Source organism: Durio zibethinus, chromosome 6, assembly GCF_047325235.1.
Source record: "Durio zibethinus cultivar Kanyao isolate XHJ-2024 chromosome 6, ASM4732523v1, whole genome shotgun sequence".
In the NCBI taxonomy this organism is placed as follows: domain Eukaryota; kingdom Viridiplantae; phylum Streptophyta; class Magnoliopsida; order Malvales; family Malvaceae; genus Durio; species Durio zibethinus.
Genome location: NC_143167.1, coordinates 26,025,306 through 26,045,154, shown reverse-complemented (window position 1 = coordinate 26,045,154; position 19,849 = coordinate 26,025,306). Strand labels below are relative to the sequence as shown.

The 19,849-nt window shown below is 28.7% G+C and overlaps 1 protein-coding gene across 1 annotated transcript; it reads right to left on the bottom strand.

Moving 5' to 3' along the window:
- Nucleotides 1-59: 59 nt before the first annotated feature.
- On the bottom strand, nt 60-3,645 carry LOC111286306 (heptahelical transmembrane protein 2-like). Its single transcript, XM_022876207.2, has 4 exons — nt 3,260-3,645; nt 3,082-3,174; nt 2,911-2,989; nt 60-889 (listed from the first exon to the last, which is right to left on the bottom strand). The coding sequence occupies exons 1-4, from the start codon at nt 3,520-3,522 to the stop codon at nt 212-214; spliced, it is 1,113 nt and encodes a 370-aa protein (XP_022731942.2). The 5' UTR covers nt 3,523-3,645; the 3' UTR covers nt 60-211.
- Nucleotides 3,646-19,849: the final 16,204 nt, after the last annotated feature.

The window sequence follows — 19,849 nt, the reverse complement described above, 5'->3', positions numbered from 1 at the left end:
TGAATAAAGATTTAAGCGGTGTAATTTTGAGTTCCAAAGTCAGTATGAGCAATCAAATATGATTTTGAATGTCATCAATACAACAACCTGAACTTCTCTCACTTTCTGAAGAAAATGATGTTCGTGGAAGTGATACAATAAGCCAAACAACGGGAGAAACAATGAGGAAATCTCTCATTACTAGCATTGTCTACCTAAAATGTAGAATGCCCTAACACACGCAGGTTGCTGATACCTGGCGAAAATCCATAATCACTAGCGTGGCAACACAATGAGCAAGTGCCCCGAGAACAACAAATACATGAAATATCTGATGGCTGTGACCTGCAATATCAAATGCACCAGGCTTCCACCGCTCTGGTATTCTGCTAGTGTAAACTGCAGCTCCTGCAGCATATAGGAAGGCCATCGCTAGCTCATATCCAAGGGATACAAATATATGCGGATGGCCCCAGTGCAAGGCAACTGCATGTGCCGCTGGGATCACTCCTGAGAAGCCCATTGTAAGGAACAAGGAAGCTCGAAAGGATCGGAAACGGGGTGCTGTGAAAACAGGTGCAAGCAGAGTGATGATGGCAAGGATTCCGAGCACTGTTATGGATGCGAGATAAAAGAGACGTGGATATGGGTGGCAGAAGAAGGCATAGTAGATAGGGGCAAAGAAGGAGCAGACTATCATAAGAGAGATGCCGGCATAGTCTAGGCGCCAGAAGAAGAGGTTAAAGCGTCTGGAGTGGCAAGCAAAGAGGTGTGAGACCGAGCTGCAAATCAAGCAGCCCATAGCACCAAACAAGAAAACAAACCAGGGCCATTTTGGAATAGGTTTATAGCCATCTTCTTTCTGCAATTCAAAGAGAGGTGGCGGAGAAATCTGCCTGAAGTGTGAATCCTGCAAGGAAGCATCAAAATCATATACATTAGTGTTCCTTCGATGATTTACTGCTCATCATAAACTGAAGTAGCTAGCAGGTTGACGAATAGAATGAAATTATAGCAAAAGCCTAGGTAATTTGGAGTATCAAGTATGTAATATGCAGGCACAAATGGAACACTGGATCAATTCACCAGTGACCATCGGCCCCAGTGACCATAGGCCCAGTGGCCATTAGCCCTCTAGCCAAAATGCTTGAAGCCCTTTTCAGCTCATGACTTTTCAAGAGTAAGGCATCGAATTCTTTTTTTTTTAATCTATTCAAGTCGTCTACAAAAAGTATTCCTTTATTCTCTTCTTGTATGGTTTCTAGTATAAGATAGGTGTCTTGCAATATGAAAGTACCATTGTACCAAAAGGGTGTCAAAAGATTTAACTAAATTCAAGCAAATGAATTACGACCAAGAGGTATCCATAATTCGTCAAAGATTTGTCCATTCCAGACACGGAAATTCAACAATTCACATTGGCTCATTTCCTTGCTGAAGGTGTTTTGGACTATCACGTCACTTATCCATTACTCAAAAGATATATGTTTCTGATCATACTTGTCTATGACAGTAACACTTGTTTCAAACATTGAAGCAAATAGAACAATAATTTTTACTTACAAAAATCCCAAACCAACTTGCACCCAAAATTGCGGCCTATTACCGTTAAGCATTGTGAAACAAATCGCTTTTAAGCAATATACATCCTAGAGAAGAAGAAAATCCATTTGGAATAAGCAACATAAATACAAGAGAAGAATTACTAGTACACTTCAAATGGTATGAATTACTACTACCGGTTCTATTTAGTAAGCAATATCCATCCAAGAAAAGAGGAAATTTTTTTTGGAATAAATCCAAATTAATCATTTAAACAACTATAATTTTATTATTGTAATTTTTAATGTAATTAAAAAGTTAGTAAAAATTAACGATAAAAAATATTTTATAAAGAAATGAAGAAATATTTAATAAAATATTTTATTTTTGACAACAACAAAATTAAAAAGTAAAATAATAAAATTGTACCTGTGTTTAAATATGGGTAACAAATTCGATCATCTTCCTAAATTTGAATCTTCTCCCAATTAATTTTCCATTAAAATAAAATTACATCCGAGAGCAATTACTAGCAGCCACCGCCCAATGAGTATTCACGAGAGGCACTGAAACTCGTGAGGAAGCAAATTATAATTTGTCGGCCAGCTTAAACCTAAGCTTTCTTAAATCACTACAGGCCATGCCAGATAATAATATTTACCAGTACAAGTTAAAAGAGCGTCATTTATTAAAAGTTAATTAAATTTTTATTCTATTATACTTGTTTAAGAACATTATATTAATTATAAAAACTTTTTTTACATAATATAACCTAACCACTGTAATAATTTATATAATCCTTTAATATTTTTCAAAGTAAAATATTAATGAAATACACTCGTATCATGGGAACCGGATCAATCGATTGAACCGGTGATCAGCCCAAAACCGAATGTTCATCAAATCAATCAAAATCTGATTAAACCATATTAATCGGATTTGATCAATCTATTATTTAAACAAATTACTAATTAATAATTTAATCATCAAACCAAATCCATTTATTTATGAAATTATTATTATATTTAATAACAAATACTGTATTTAAACTATAATAATTAACGTGTTTATTGAACCGACCGATTTAGACCGTTAAATCGAAAATTGCATTCGATCCATTTTTAAAACATACTCCTAGGTAAAATATATAATAACAAATCACATGGTGTGGACCCCCTTGCTTTGAGAATCAGAATATTACCTCTGTAAAGTGTAACCCACCAAACCAAACTCAACAAAAAGTGCTGTCACGTCCCGCCCAGTGCCCTTCCCCCTTCCTATTCACAGCCCCATTCTCTTGTTTTATTTAGGTTTTTATATAAATTTTCAAAAGTTCAAAAAATAAATGTTTAATAAAAAAATGAATGAATGAATGAAAAAAAAACTGACCGAAACGATACTGTGATTATTATCAGAGGCGTTAACATCATTCTTCATCATCATCATCGACGGTCCTGATACTTGAGCTCTGGAAACATCCCCACGCAAAAATTACCTTTTTACTTGTTTAAAACCCAGAAAACCCAGATAAAAACTTCAAAATAACAATCAAGCCCTAACCTGGAAAAACTGGAGATCAAACCTCTACCTCCAAACTCCTCCATGGAACTCATCACCGTTAATCCAACGAATATTAAAAACCCTCCCAAATGCCTACAAAAAATAATTGGTATATATTTAATCGGAGAAATAGAAAGAAAGAAACAGAAATTTGTGAAATTACGATCCAGTCTCTTACGTCCAGATGTTTAGCGTTTCGTTGTGCCATGAGAAAACGCTTAGCAAAATGTCCTTCAATGGCCATTCACATCGGTAATAATCCAAAATGAACTCATTATCCTTCAAATACTCCGGTAATTCTTCGTACTTCACCAATTTGCTCTTGAATCTCTGCTTCTTCTCTTTGTCTTCTTCAGCTGAGTCAACTCGCTCGAGTTGCTTATCATCATTCTTCACCGCCTCAAGTTTTCGATGACGATGATGATGTTCATGGTTTTGCATGTTGCTTGAAAGTTACTTCCAAACGCCTCGTCGGAGAAACGCCTCCGATGTTTTTTCCGACGAAGAAATATAAACTAGGCTTTCTTTCCTGGGGAGATATTTTTAGGCCTAACGGCAATTCTGTTTACGTATATATAGGAAAACCAAAGAAAAAAGGAAAACGCGGAAATTCTTTTTATTTTTTGCTTTTAAAAAATTTAGGTTTGCTACGTGGCATTAACCTATTGGTAAATAATAATTTTTTTAAAACATTTTTTTGTTTTTGATGAGTAGGTTCTAGGTGAGTTTGACTCGTGTGATAGTTGCCCTCAGGCTATTGCTTAACCATAAAAGAAATTTTCGTAACATAGGTATTTTATTTAGGTAGGAATTTTTACAAAGGATTTTTCATTATTTCTTTTCCCTTTACTACCCCTGCACATGTTGAGTTATCATTGTTAAACTAGGCAGTTTTTTCTATATATATAGCAAAATGGTAATATAAATATTTAAATTTTGTCAAATATTTTCACATTATTAAAATAAATAAAATGATTCATTCCAAAAAATAAAAATCATCTTCAATAAATTTGGCTTTTTTTAAAAAAAATGTTTAGGAAATCAAATAGTAAATGATAAAATTTTGAAATTTCACAAACAAATTTTTTTATTTTTTTGGTTCATATCAACAATGGTTAATATGACACGACTTTGCTTCAGTTTTTAATTTTTAATTTTTTAATATTTTTTTATTTCATTAAATTCAAAATGCATTGACAAAGTCCTTGCTCACATTCAGTCACGTGACACGACTTTGCTCCAGTTTTAAAATTCTCGTTTTCAAAATTCAAACCAAACTAATCTGCAACTTGTATAGTTGTATTTCGTTGTTCCTTGTAAGCAATTTCCTATCAAATTCATGCCTAGGGATTTGTTTACCAATATATGTAAAAAAAAATAAAAAATGCTACATGTGCTTTCCTAGAAAACATTAATTTACATTTAAAAATTTATATATTATGATCACTTATTTTTTTAATTAAAATATTTGATTTGTATGATTTCGTATTAAAAAATAAATTTTAAATATCTTTTTTTCCTATTAAAATTCACTTTTAATTGATAAATGTGTTTCTACAATTCCTTATCAATCTTGTTTTATAAAAGCATAACCAAAATAATAATTTGTTCTTAATTAGAAAGCAAGGGCCTGACGCATATTGCTACTCTTTTTGTTTTTATTAAAAAGGAAAAAAGAAAAAAGGCAACAATTTTTAATGCTAATGGCGGTTTCATGATTTAAATGAAATCATCATTACCCAGTTAATAAAAATATTTCAAATATTTCTCTCCACCCATAAAGTAGAAAACGAAAAGGAGAAAGGAAAAAAAAAAAAAAAAACCTTTATATCAGGCTATGAGTTGGGTTGGCTCAATTTAACTTCGATCGCCTCGATAGTTTAAGTCGGAGCAGTGACCCATTGTATTAGCTAGTAAATTAGCCTCGTTACCCTTTGGAACGTAAGGAAAGGTGAATTTATTATTTTATTTCTTTAATAAAAATTTAATTATTAAATTATTTAAATTATCTCTAAATGAATAAGTTCATCTTATTTTGAGATTTGTTTTCAAATTTATTAATAAAAATTAAATTGGTTAAAAAAATATTTATATTCTCCAAAAATATTTTAATTACTTGAAATCTTTCTATTTTTGATAAAATTTATTATTATGTTTTTTAATTATTAAAATATATTATATTATATTATATCCTTACTTTTTTTTATTAATGTTTCAATTATATACAAATTTTGAAATTTTTAATTTTGATAATGATAATAAATTATTTTTTTATGATCTTTCTAAGTTAATTTTTTATTGAAAAAAATTGTGAGAATTTATTTATGCTTTAGTAAATTGATTATATGATTCTTCAATTTAAGAAAATATTTTAAAATTTGTTATTACAAATTTTAAAATAATTTTCATCATTAGAGATATTTTCAATTATCATTTTTATTTTTAACTCTATCTCTTTTGTTAATTAAAGTAATACATAAAATAAATATATATGTAAATAAATTTTTTATTGTAAAAAATTGTGAGAATTACTTTATGCTTTAGTAAAATTGATTATATGATTCTTCAATTTAAGAAAATATTTTAAAATTTGTTATTACAAATTTTAAAATAATTTTCATCATTAGAGATTTTTTCAATGATCATTTTTACTTTTAACTCTATCTCTTTTATTATTTAAAGTAATACATAAAATAAATATATGTAAATAAAAATTTAAAAATATATTCTAAGAAGTAAAAATGTTTGTGAAAAAAAAAGAAATTAAATTAAATTACTATATTTTGAATTAAAGCTGTTTACATAAAATGGATTAAGGATGTATCTGTAGATTTATTTATTTAAAAATAACCAAACCTTTGCTATCATTTTTTTTTTTTTGAGAAATTTGTCTTAATTTAACAAGTAAAATTTTAACCTATTTATCTTTCTTAAAACAAAATCTAACAACTAAAATGATAATTGATTTATTTCCCAAAATCAACAAAAATCAATTAAAGTATTAACTTAACCCATTTAATAAATGAGTTTATATTTAATGCATTTTCAACATATAAATTTAGGGTTAGAAACGGATTGGGTCGACCGAGTTTTTGCTCGCTTCAAATCCAACCCGATTTTATATTTATAAAATCCGAATTCGATCCAACTCAAAATTTTTTTTTATTTTTTTCATACTCGAGCTTGATTCAATTTGATATTATATAAATCATACCTAACCTAACCCGAAATTAATAAAATATTTATTTTTAAAATATAAAATATTATTTTTTTAAATATAAATATATAGTTATATAATTATATAAATATATATAAATAAATAATTAATTAAAATATAATTTTAATATAATATCGGGTCGAATCAAGTTGAATTTACCTAAAACCCGAACTTAACTCGATCCCGATTTTTTCTTAACATTACCTAACTCAACCCAATCCGAAACATGATTTAAAAAAAAAAAAAAAACCAACCTTATGAGGTTAAGTCGGGTCGAAACTTGCCAGAGACGGATTGAGCTGTCAATCCTATATAAATTTGATACACTGTTAATGAATTTAATAATAATAACTTATTAATAAATAAATATCAACTTTTAAAATAAATATACAAAAAATTAATATTTTTTTAAATTTATTCATTATTTCAAATGATATAATTTAATTCACTTATTTAATGAGGTGATATTATCTAATTTCATTGACAATGTATAAATTTTATACACTGTCAAAAAATTAGATGATAACAACTCATTAGTGAACAAATATCAATCTTTAAAATAAATATAAAAAAATTAATAATTTTTAAAAAACTTATTTATTATTTGAGATGACATTATTTGATTAACTTCATTAATTAAGTAATATTATCTGATTTCACTAATAATATACAAAATATATATACTGACAATATATCAAATTTAAATAATTAATATATAAACTATAAACATATAGCCAAACTCTCATAAACATATAAAGCCACATCTGCACCCCAAAACCCAATAAACCTATAAAAATAGATACATGCTACTTTCTTAACTCCTTATATTCTTTTAATACAGATAAAGTAGTATAGATAATAAGATATAAATATTTTTTTCATGCCTTTTCTTTTTTTTTTTTATTGTTGTTAAACTAAAAAAACTAAATAAAAGGCTAAAAAAATTGACAATTGTCGCATGAAATCCCCGAGGGAATTATTTTCATTTATTACTAGAAGAATTTATAGTTTCATTCATATCATTATTTTATTCAGTATAAAATAGATATTTATAAAATAATATTTAATGTAGATAAATCAAAAAATTATTTCAATCGAAACTCAATTGATGAATAATTATTTCTAATGATACAAATAAAAAGCTTATACTTTTACAAAATATTCAAACATGAAAAAAAACCTAAAATATAATAATTTGAATTTAATTCATGAATATTTATATTATTCAATAGATATGTTAAAATTAAATAATACTAATAATTAAGTACATTTACCCATAATTGATTAGATTCATGATATCATAATTTCATGAATTAATAAATTTTATGAATATTTAAATTCATGCGATTTAAGTTTGATTCACAATTATTTCAACTCAACATTAAATATGAATATGACTCAAAATATTAAATTTAAATAACACTAAACGTGAAATATATTTATTCACAATTAATTAAATTTATGAATATCATAAATTTGGTTAAGTTCACAAATAGTTAAATTCATGAATACTTAGATTTATACAATTTAAAATAAAGAATAAAAACATTAGTGAATAATATCAATGAATCAATTAATTTCAAATCATATAATTTATGTCTTATAACTCATTTAATTTAATCCAATCAAAATCTCTAAATCAAGGACACATGTCATTCTATTAGATATTTTAATTGATCAAATGTCATCTCAATTCTTACATTCCAAAATAATATTATAGTATAGAATATAGATGTCACAATGGACTTATTTTTTTAATTATGTTTCAATTTTGCAAATGGCTTTAAATGATTGGTAGGATAACTTTAATATACATCTAAAAGACTTTTTTAACCCCTTAATCCTTACATTCTTACCATAATTAATTTCACATTTAAAATTAACTTCTAAAATCACCCCTTGAATCAAAATTAAAGCCAAATCTAATTGGGCTTAAAATTGCAAACAAAATTTTTGGGTATGACTTTAATCTAATGTATAGATTTGAAATGCAAGATTTTTATGTTATGTTACATGTTTTACCTTTTATTGGACTTAAAATTGCAAACAAAAATTTTGGGGACTCAAATGTTTAAGAGTCATGACCTGGTTGCCTGATCCTTCCTTGATCGTGGTCCCTCCCTTACCAACTTGGGAGGAGGGAATATAAAGCTCGTGACAAGAGTGAATTGTGACCTCTCATTTGGGTTTGCTATAATAAAGTCAATACCCAAAGTAGAAGGGAATACAAAGCTCGTTTTATAATCTTCAGTTTGTTTTCAACTCAACAAAAATCATGTACTGCTTTCTTTATAATTGGCTACACAAATTCATTGCTATTAATTTTGTCTAATCTTTGCTGACTCTATAGGAAGAGTACATGTGGAGGAGACCCAGCCTGCAGAATTTCGAGGATAGTAGCTGGATAGTTGATCCAGGAATGAGAGAACATATATATATATATATATATATGTTATTGCCGGTGCTTAGACGGCTTGCATCGCGGTGGAAGAGGTGGTTGATCAGTCACCACACTTCAATGCGAAAAGTCGAAGTATTATTCCACGTTGAAGAAGGCTAATTAAAGTTTTCTTTTTTTTATTAATTAAATGCTGATGTTCTTCAAGTTGTTCAACAAAGAATGTTCTTTTACTCAACTTCTGGGTTGTTAACCCGTTAGATTATCTGTTTCCTCAAGGTAACGATGATGAGGAAGGCAAGTTTATTACGTGCTATCAATTGATCGGCACTTTGGCTTAATTTGTAATTCTTTACTGTGGCTGTGTGTCACTCCTTTAAGTTCAATATTCAAAGCCTCAACATTTGTGGTTTCAACAGGTGGGTCGAGTATAATCTTACAAAAAGTCATTCAAATATGGAAATTAATTTTTAATTTAATTGGAAGCAACTCATTTAGTTTAAATAAATTTTTTTCACTATTTAATTTTTCAAAATTTGTTATTTTAATCACTCAATTATAAAAGATAATTAATCACTTTTGACATAAATATGAGATTTGGCCAAGTATATTCCCTATAATACTAGATGGCAACTCTGCTATCTTTTAATAGTGGATCAAAACAATAACATTTATAAAACGTTATCTTTCAAAGTTCAATGATTAAAATAAATAAATAAATATATATATGTAAAAGTTAAGTGATTGAAAAAGTAATTTATTTATTTTTAAATTATATATTTCATAAAATTTAGAATCTGATATTAATTTGATTAGAAATTATACATAATACAGGATAAAAAATCATAGTAATATTTTCTTTCTAAAATCTATGTCACCACTAATTCTTCTCCCCAAATTGAAGGGGGTTTGGAGATTGGACACGCAATAGCACATCTGAGTTAAGTGCTGCTTAGACCCAAATCTGGCAATGCAAAACAGTGGGCTGCTTTAAGAGCATGGAATTTCGACTAGACTGAAAGCTGGATAAGCTTAATGAGACCCAACAAAATTTCTTGAGCCCAAACTGCGATTGGTATATATTTGAGCCTATAAAGATCGAACTAATCAAATTTGAATAAAGATAAATTATTCTAATTTTTAAAATGTACACTAAATTTGAATTTTATCACTTGCAGTTTTTTAGGGGTTAAAAGGTAATTTTTCAATACATTAAAATAATTTAAATATCAAATTCAAATTAAAATAATTTATCAATTGGTATCTTTAATAATAATTTATCTTTTTTTTCTATCATCTATATTTTAATTAAATACTTATATTTTTATTGCTGATTTTAATTTTATTAGAATGTATGCTTGCACTATATCATGGAAATAAAAATAATGATATTTTAAAAAATATATAATATATTCAAAATAAACAAAATAATGAATGTTGACTTGCATTTTTATCTAACGTATATGGCTTTTAACAGCTTTATTTTATAGCACTATAGATTGTAATATACATATATATATATATATATACACATTAGCTCAAAGATTTGAAATAAATCAAGAGGGGGTGAATTGATTTTAATGAAAATTTCAAAAATAATATTCAATAAGCACAAATTTTGCTAAACAATTAAACACAATAATTAAAAATAAATAAGAGATAGAGATAGAGAAAATAACACTGCGATTTATAGAGGTTCGGTCCTTCCTTAGGCACCTACGTCCTCTCCCTTAGCTTTTTTTGCCAAGGAGTTCAATCCACTATAAGTGTTGAAGATTACAACCGAGCTTCTCTAAGCTTTACAAACTCAACACAATATACTCTTAAGGGTTATCCTCCTCCTTAAGCTTACAAACTCACAAAACAGAAAAATAAAGTGTTTTACAAACTCTAAGAACCTCACAAAGGTTGAGTGTTTGCTAAGTTGAAGTACACAAAGGTATAGACAAGAGAATGATGAATGAACAACAAAAATAGTTTGGATACAATAAATACAAAGATATAGACTTTGAAGCTCTAAAAACTCTTGATTATTTGAGAGAATGAAAATATTGCTTCTTGACTCTTGCCCTCTTGATTCCTCTGTCTTCTTGGTGTGTTGGAGTGCCCCTTTTATAAAAAAATTGATGAACTAATCATTGGGGAAGCTTGGAGTGAAAAAATGCCCGTTGAAAGCATGCAAAAGTAGTCGTTGGAGCATTCTGGGCAAGAACCAATCGATCCCTTCCATGAAGGGATCAATTGGTTCATATTTTGAACCATTTTTCACTTGAAAAATGCCTAACCGATCAATCCCCTATGTGGAGGGATCGATCCTTTTCTGGAAATTCAGGCATGAGGCATTCTAGTTGAAAACCAATTGATCCCTTCTAGAGGGGATCGATCCTGTCTATGCTGGGTGGTAGTTTTTTATTTTGTATTCTACTCACTAATTTGATCATAACTTGAGTTATACAAATCCAAATTACAAAACGTTTGAAGATTTAGAAACTAGACTTAAAGGGCTTTCTATCCATATAAAGTTCATCACCTAATTCATTGTGTACGAATTATAGTGAATTTTAAAAGTTACCCTTTGTGCAGTTTTTCTGACAATTGCAAAGTGTCTAGTAAAAATTCAAAATCTTTTCTTAGAAAATTTGGATTTTGATTTTGTTTCATCCATTAGAAAGTAGACTCAAAGAGTTTTCCAACCATATAAAATTCAAATATTAAAACTTTATGAATTAATACAGAAAAATAAAATAAATTCAATGTTGGAAAAGTGTGTTATTGTAAAATAGCTTTCTTAAGTTAATCTATTTCTCAAAACCAATATTGTCAAAATTGTATTAAGTCCAAAATGAATAAATTCACTTTAAAAACAATAATTGGACTTTCATTTAAGCTCAAATAAATAATCTTTAAAAGTAAATTTGGTTTGAGAAATATGAAAATAAAGAAAGGTTTGTTTAAGCTTTGAAAATCATATTATTTATTTAGTACCAAAATATAAAACTTAAGAACATGTACTAAATAAATCTTTTTCAAAATCTTGATCAAGTTTATTTAGCTTTAATGTTTTGTCATTTCAAAATAAGGATCAATTCAAGGCCAACAATTATTTTTAGGATCAAGCGCTTACCACTACACCAAAAGCTATAGCTGATAGTGAAGGCGCAACTCTATTTTCTTATTCTCTTTTAGAAGCGCAGAGCCCCGTACTAAGCAATAGGTGGACATAAGGGGCTTCGCAAAGCCTTCATGGGATACCTCATCTATTAGGCCTTGGTAGGTTGGGTTATCATACACCAAAATCCGATCCACCATGGGATATCTCACCCAGATGAATCGACATGCAGAGTCCTTAAAAGAGATCGCTGGACCCCATAATCCAACAATCTCCCCCCTAGCGGCACCTGGGAGACTCAAACCTGCAACCTCGCTCTGATACCAATTTTCAGGATCAAGTGCTTACCACTACACCAAAAGTTATAGTTGATAGTGAATGTGTAACTCTATTTTCTTATTCTCTTTTGGTAGCGTAGAGCCCATACTAAGCGACAGGTGGACATAAAGGGCTTCGCAAAGCCTTCATGGGATACTTCACCCATTAGGCCTCGACAGGTTGGGTTGCCATATACCAGAATCCAATCCACCATAGAATATCTCACCTAGATGAATCGACATACCGAGTCCCTAAGGGAGACCGCTGGACCTCATAATCCAACAATATATATATATATAATATGCATACAATTTTTTTTTTTACTTAAGAGTCAAAATTGATAGAATTGTAAACATAATTGACATTTTGAAAAAAATTAAAAATCAAAAAACAAAGACAACATTAGCTATGTTATTGATAAGCTATTGATTGATTTTTACATAATTTCACCTTGCACTCTTACTCTAAGACTTTCTCTACCACATAAATTAAAATTCAATATGAATAAAATATTGATAAAATAAATTATGTTTTGTAGTAAATAACTATTTATATATAAATATATATATGCATATACTTTTTTTTAATGAAAACTTATTTTTTTAATAGTTCATTTGCTAACTTTTATCTCATTAGATTGATTATTGTTGGATTTATCAAATTTCAAATGTGTGCTATTTTTACATTCACAACTAGATTTTATTGATGAAAAGACAACTCAAACAAAAAAAAAAAGAATGCCATCACTCAAAAAGGCGAATAAAAAACAATCCAAATTAGAAGAGAACAATGGCAGCTTCACTTCAAACTCACTTAAAAAAAATCTAATCCATCCTCCATACGCTATCAAAATAAAAAAAAACATCGCAACCTATTACCTATAAAAACAAACGTAAAGGATATTATCAAGTTAAACACAATCTTAACGATATTACATCTATATATGGAAATCTTGAAGTACAAAAAATTTTTTGATTAAGCTTGTAAATAATACCATACTTGGTAAACCATGTGGGTGAAAATATCAGCAGTTGAAGCTTTACCAATACTATTGAACACATAGCTAATCAAATATGTGATCAAAGGTGAAATAATGCCATCAACAATAGCTCCAATGAAACCAACAACCATTAACCACATATCTATACCATCTGCATTTATGAAAATAGAACATATAGACTAATTTTTCTTCTTCACAAAGCTAGTTCCAACCTCTTTATTAATCATTTTCTTATCTTTCATGGCATTTCCTTTTTCTTTTTCTTCCATTAGCTATTAGTCCATTGATATTAAAAAGCAACTACAACCATAATAAAATGATACATTGACAACCAGGAAAAAAATAAAAATAAAGGACAATTCATACCTATGGATTGCATTTGATTTTACAAATAAAAAGAAAAACATAAGGTAGATGCTCCACAAAGATAATTGATTTTCAGAATTTTTATTGATAAAGGCTGTAACAACTCATAATAGATTTATAATAACAAAATCAATGTTGTTATTTTCAATTATATGACACTTTTCTAATAAATTAGATATAAACCTAGTAAGAAATTATTGTTAATTATTCATTAAGATTCCTATAATGAGATTCCTCATTAAAATATATAACTATCCATAGAAAGAAAAAATATTGTTTTAGCTTGAGGCATTCAACAAAGGATAAAGCCTAAAAAATGATTTCTAAACCGTCCAACATGATACTATTGAAACTAGAATAGGATAGTAAAAATAAAACCACTTGGTGGGAATATGCATAGGCTATTGCTTTTTCTTTTTTGATGACTACCTCCACCTTTCTCTACATTTTTACCTCAATTTCCTCTTTTGTTAGCACACTATTATCCTAGTTTTCATTGCCCGCATTAGATTGATCCAACATTCAACTAAGTTACTCATTTTAATAGCAATATAAAGAGTAATTATATATGAAACAAATAGGAATATATGATCTCTAAGTTTTACTAAGTTTCCCAAAGGCATATAAACCAGAGCATTTGTAGGTAAAGAAAAACCATTCAAGGTGAAAAGTAGAAGTATTGTGTTATTTAAATACTTAACTTGATAGTCTTGATGAAAAAAGATCAATGCTACATTTGAAGGAGGCATCGGGGCCTATTGAAAAATTAGACAATTCTTTCTTTTTACTATATATTTCAAGAGGCATCTCTGGATTTGACAAGCTGTAGCTACTTAAAAGAAAAAAGACTACATGTAATCAAAAACAAAACCAATGAAAACTTATTACCTGGGTGAAGGTCCATTTGCCCAAGGTACTTTTCACTTTCTTATCATTCTTAAACTAAGCCTACCATCGTGCTTGGTTTTCTAACATTTGGATCTTGCATAACTGAATCTAATATTAAACTCGCACCAAAAGTTGCATATATTTCATGGCATTCATAGTTTGGCGTTTTATGTTCTGACCTCTCACAACTTCTTAAAGCCTCACAAGGCCTTTAAAAACTCTAAAACTTCTCTTTGCCCATATTATAGGTTTTAAGATAATCAAGTTAGGAATCAAATATTGATGCAAAACATATCATTGCAAAAGGATTTACTGTGTATCACACATAATAGCACCAACTAACACATGATCAGAGCACTGTAATTAACTATTTACCTACGAAAACATCCGTTATTACTTGAGTCCATGTAAAAGTTACTCATATTAAATAGCTCTTTACATTCCATAGGGAATTATGTTTCATTTTCAATATATTAATATCAATAGTTGGAAAAGTGAAAAGAAAAGTAACCAAATCTAGACCAAACTTGCACAATCAATAACTTAAAACATGAAATCATGAACAATAAAATTCTTCTACATTGTTATTCAGTTCAATTGCCAACTATTTCTCAATATTTGTCTTTTCAAACCATTTGCCCCTATGAAATTGCACTTGAAGTTTTCTGTTGATAAGAAAAATAAAGGACTTACCATATAACCTCTATAAGTTATTTAAATTTTTATAGCTAAAGCATGATGGTTCTTTAAAATTGGTTATGGTCGAAGACGAACAATCCTAGGAGAAATAGCTCGTTATAAGAAAAAAATCTATTACAAAATGCCACAAATGAAATGCCTAAACACTGATAAATAGTAATAAATAAAAATTCCAAACAACTGTAAATGATACAATTGATTAGAATTATCTAAATTAAAATCAATGAAACAAATCTTTATGACTCACCATTTAACTTGATGTTAAAACCTTTCAAAAACAACAAACAATAAAATCCAACCTAAAACCCTACAAAGCAAGAAGAAAACAAATTACATAAAATTCAAAGAAAATATAAAACATTGATAAACCTTTTTTAATAAGCAAACTCAAGCACTTATTCATTAATTACAATAATATCAACATTATTACAACTTAGATATTTAGCATACTAACTATCAAAAGAGTTTACAACTCTATTTTGCATTATTTCATCACTCAAAAATAGAAACCAAATCAAATAAATAATAAACATAACATTAACAACTTAATACAACAAAGATAAAACCAAAATGACATGGACTCAAAAGCCAAAACAAAATCAAAGAAAGAATGATCAAATCTTAACTTCAACATTCACCCTAAGAATTCCAAATGACTTCAAGATTAATATATTCTTATAGACCACAAAAAACAACGTAAACAACCATAATAATATAAATTCATGAACAAAACAACATGCATGAACAAAAAACAATCAAATATAAACTATTACAACTTAGACAACCACAACAATATAAATTCAAAACCCATAAAATAACATGCATGAAAAAAAATTAAACATAAGACTAATAGCTTCCATCAATACACAACCCATAATTTCTAACCCAAACCAAAAAAAATCTAGCTTAACAAAAAAAATACCATGCACAAAAAAAAATCCAAACATAAAACTCATACCCAGAAAACCTTATGACTACATTAAAAGAATAATTTGCATAATGCAAAAGACCTAGAAACAATTAATTGAACAACATGTATGCATAAAAACAACAACATCAAAACACCAATAAAAACACATTTATAAAAAATGAACCACCCACAAAAAAAAAAAATTAAACATGAGAAAAAGAGAAGAAACTCACATGAACAAAGAAAACAAACAAAATAACAAAAATATTAAAAATCGTAAAAAAAATGAAAAGAACAGAAGAAATAAATCGAACCCAACAACTAAAAGCATTAATAAAAAAACCAACCTTAGTTGAATGTAGAATGTAAAACCTAGAATATCAAAGGTAGAAAACAATATATCTTTTTCGTTTAAATGAAAACCTTTTTTTTTTCTTTAAACATCAAGAAAAAGTAAACAATTATTTAGGATAGATGACTTTAAGAAATAAGCAAATTGCATGCATGATAGATAGGTGACTTTTAATTACAACAATTTTTGCCAGTTATTTTTTGACCCACCAATTCTTCTTAAATTTACCTTTAAAATTTTTTTAAGACTTTGAATAGCTATCTACCAAATTCCAACATGAAAAAATTTAAAGATGAATTTTATATATTTTATAAATTATAGATAGCAGCAACTCCAATCTTATTACTCTAATTTCTCACAAAAATAATTTAACTGCCCATCAATTATCATTCAAATTTCAAAGTGGCTCTAGTTATTCAAAGCCAAGTCCTTTCTCATAGCTTCCAAATAACAAAAACCATATTAAGTATGTCTTAAACCTTACTATTCTTTTTTTTTTTTTCATAATATAGAAATCAAAGTCTTAAACACAACACAAATGAGTGAACAAATATTTGTGGACATCTAATTTTGTTCAAATTATTGAACATGTCCCAAATCTGGGTCTTTTGCTTGTGAGCAATTTTCGTGATTTATTTTAATTAGGTCCAATTTTCTTAATTGAGCTTTGAAATCTTGATTGAATGTAACTATTTGAAGGCTCAAAATCTAAAGGTTATCTAAGCTCGATGTTAAGGCCCAAAACCCATTTGTGAGGATCAAAGTTTCAAACCTAATTTTGGTAAGTTTTAATTATCTTTTAAAAAAATCTAAAATAAACAAAAAAAAAAGAAAAAAAAAGGAACAAAAACTGGGATAGGTGTTATGCACGGCACTGCCTAGCCCATTTTTACTCTACTCAACCATTCTATCATCATCCATACCATCTCTTTTTCCCAAGATCTAGCTCTTTCTGATAATGATAATTTACCCATCCTCGTGAGAAACTTGATCTAAACTTGAATTGGAAAGACCAAATCTTCAAGCAAGCTAAAGTAATAGGAAATTAAGGATTTTAATTTCTAATTTGTTTTATAAAGAACAACCCACTGCCATCAAAGTAAAATTTTTTTTGAATCGATAACACTTGACCAAAATAAAAATCCTACCTACAGGCCATCACCATCTATCTCCCATTGTGAGCATAGCTCACCACCACTTTGTAGACACCAAATTTTATCTTAGACATTTTTCAATATGATTGATCCAAAGCTCATTTGTGAACATTGATCGATACCATTTAAGAAGACCATTTATGACCCATAAAGGACTCACAAATTTTTTTATTCGAAAATTCAAAGTCAAGTCGAGCTAAATTCGATAAACAAAGTCAAAATTGCACAAAATTTGATCAAAATGGATAAGAGCCTGGGTCAATTCTGAAAATTCAAAACTTAATTGAAATCAATGTGGTTTAAAATCAAATTTGAGATTTTTTTTTGAAATACTAAAATTTTTATTGTGCCTTTGGAAGGGTAAAATTACCAAAATACCCTAATAAGGGGTATTTTCGTAATTTGATCTTTTTGAGCTTGAATTTTTGTGAAACTTTTCAGATTTTAATTTTATAATATTTCATGATTTTTAGTGCATTTAAAATCATAGCAATACCCCAAAAAGAGTGAAATTACCAAAATACCTTTATAAGGGTATTTTCGTAATTTGGTATTCCCAAGCTTGAATTTTTGTGAAACCTTTTAGATTTAAATTTTATAATATTTCATGATTTTTGGTGAGTTTAAAATTACAACTATACCCCTGAAAAGGGTAAAATTAACAAAATACCTTTTAAGGGGTATTTTCATAATTTGGCTTTTCTGAGCTCATAATTTCACAAAACTTTTTTAATTTTAATTTTACAATATTTCATGATTTTAGGTGCATTTAAAATCATAGCAGTATCCTGAAAAATATGAAATTACCAAAATACCTTTATAGGGATATTTTCATAATTATATGATATTTTCGTAATTTGACTTTTTCAAATTTGGATTTTTACAAAACTTTTCAGATTTTAATTTCATATTATTTTATGATTTTGCTGCTTTAAAATCTAAAAAATGAGCATGAGAACATTGATTTATAAGAAAATGACCATAAATATTGAAAATTTTGCACCAAGAGTAAAATGATCTTTTTCGTGGGTTTGGGAGCATAAAAATTCAACCTTTACAGCATTTTAATATGGGCCATTGGATCTTTTTTTGACTTTTGATCCAATAGCAAAAGGTGGCTCATTGGAAAGAAGAAGAGGAGGAACTTTGACCCTTGGATGAGATTTCATCCAATGAGATTTCATCCAAGGGTCCTCATGAATCAAGATTGAAATCTTTTCTTTCTTGGAGGTAAGTTTGTCGAATAAGAAGAAAAGGAGGACTGGCTGAAGAAGAGGAGAGGCTTCTGGAAAAAAAAAAAAAAAAGAGCCAAAACACAAAGAAAAGAAGCTAAAAGAAAAAAAAAAAAGAAAAAAGTTCAAAGGTAAGACAGCCCATACAAGGGCATATGTTGCTGTTTACATCACTGTTTTTACACCATTCTTGCACCTGTCATGATCTCTTTTGCAAAATGTTCTTATTTGTTTCTTACATGCTTTGACTTTGGTGTGAATGTTGATGAAGTTTAAGGCTGTATGTGTTCTATGTTTTTGTTACAAAATGGTTGAAATTTCATCTCCCTTTTTGCTGGTATTGCCGAACAGCTTCTGTCTACTCTAATGGCAGCAGCAGTCAGCTCACTCCACAAACCTTGCCAACCTTGCCACCATTGCTTTGCTACTTCAAAGCCCTTTGCTTTTCCATCCTTCATAACTAGCCTTTAGTTAGCTTAAGTTAAGACAAATAAGATATGGAAATCAGCTTGGAATGACCAAACCGTGCTGCTTGATTTTTCATGAGTAGTTACGGTTTGGATGTCTTTCCATACAATCTCACATTTTTTGACATGGAGAGAAGACTTAAACAGAAAATGCTTTCCAAAATAGGGAGTGATAAGTTGTTGAAGGAGAAAGGAAGGTTTAAAAGTTTGCGTTCTTTCTTTTCCTGCTCTTTGTTTCACGTGGGGAGTCTTGTACAAGCCATAAAGCTTCAAGCTTTTTATTCTTTTCTGGTTTCTTTCTTCTGCGTGGCCTATGCGTATGAGTTTGAGGTTTTAATGTTTCTATAAATGCTCATTTGTTTCCTTGCACGTATTCTGTTTGGGAAATGTTGAAATCATTCATACATTCAATGTTGTCACGACATGGTGGTCATGCATGAAAGTTTAGAGTTTTTTCCTTTTCTGTTATCGTGTTTGCCTTCGTGCGTGAACTGTTTGATGCTATTAGGGAGCCCGTCCAGCATTGTTATTTTTATGAAAGTGCTCTAGTTCTGGTGGTTGTTCTTTCTCTTTTTGAAAAGCAATAGAAGATAAAGCTTCTACTATTCTTTTCAGTTCACATGTTATATATATATATATATATATATATATATATATA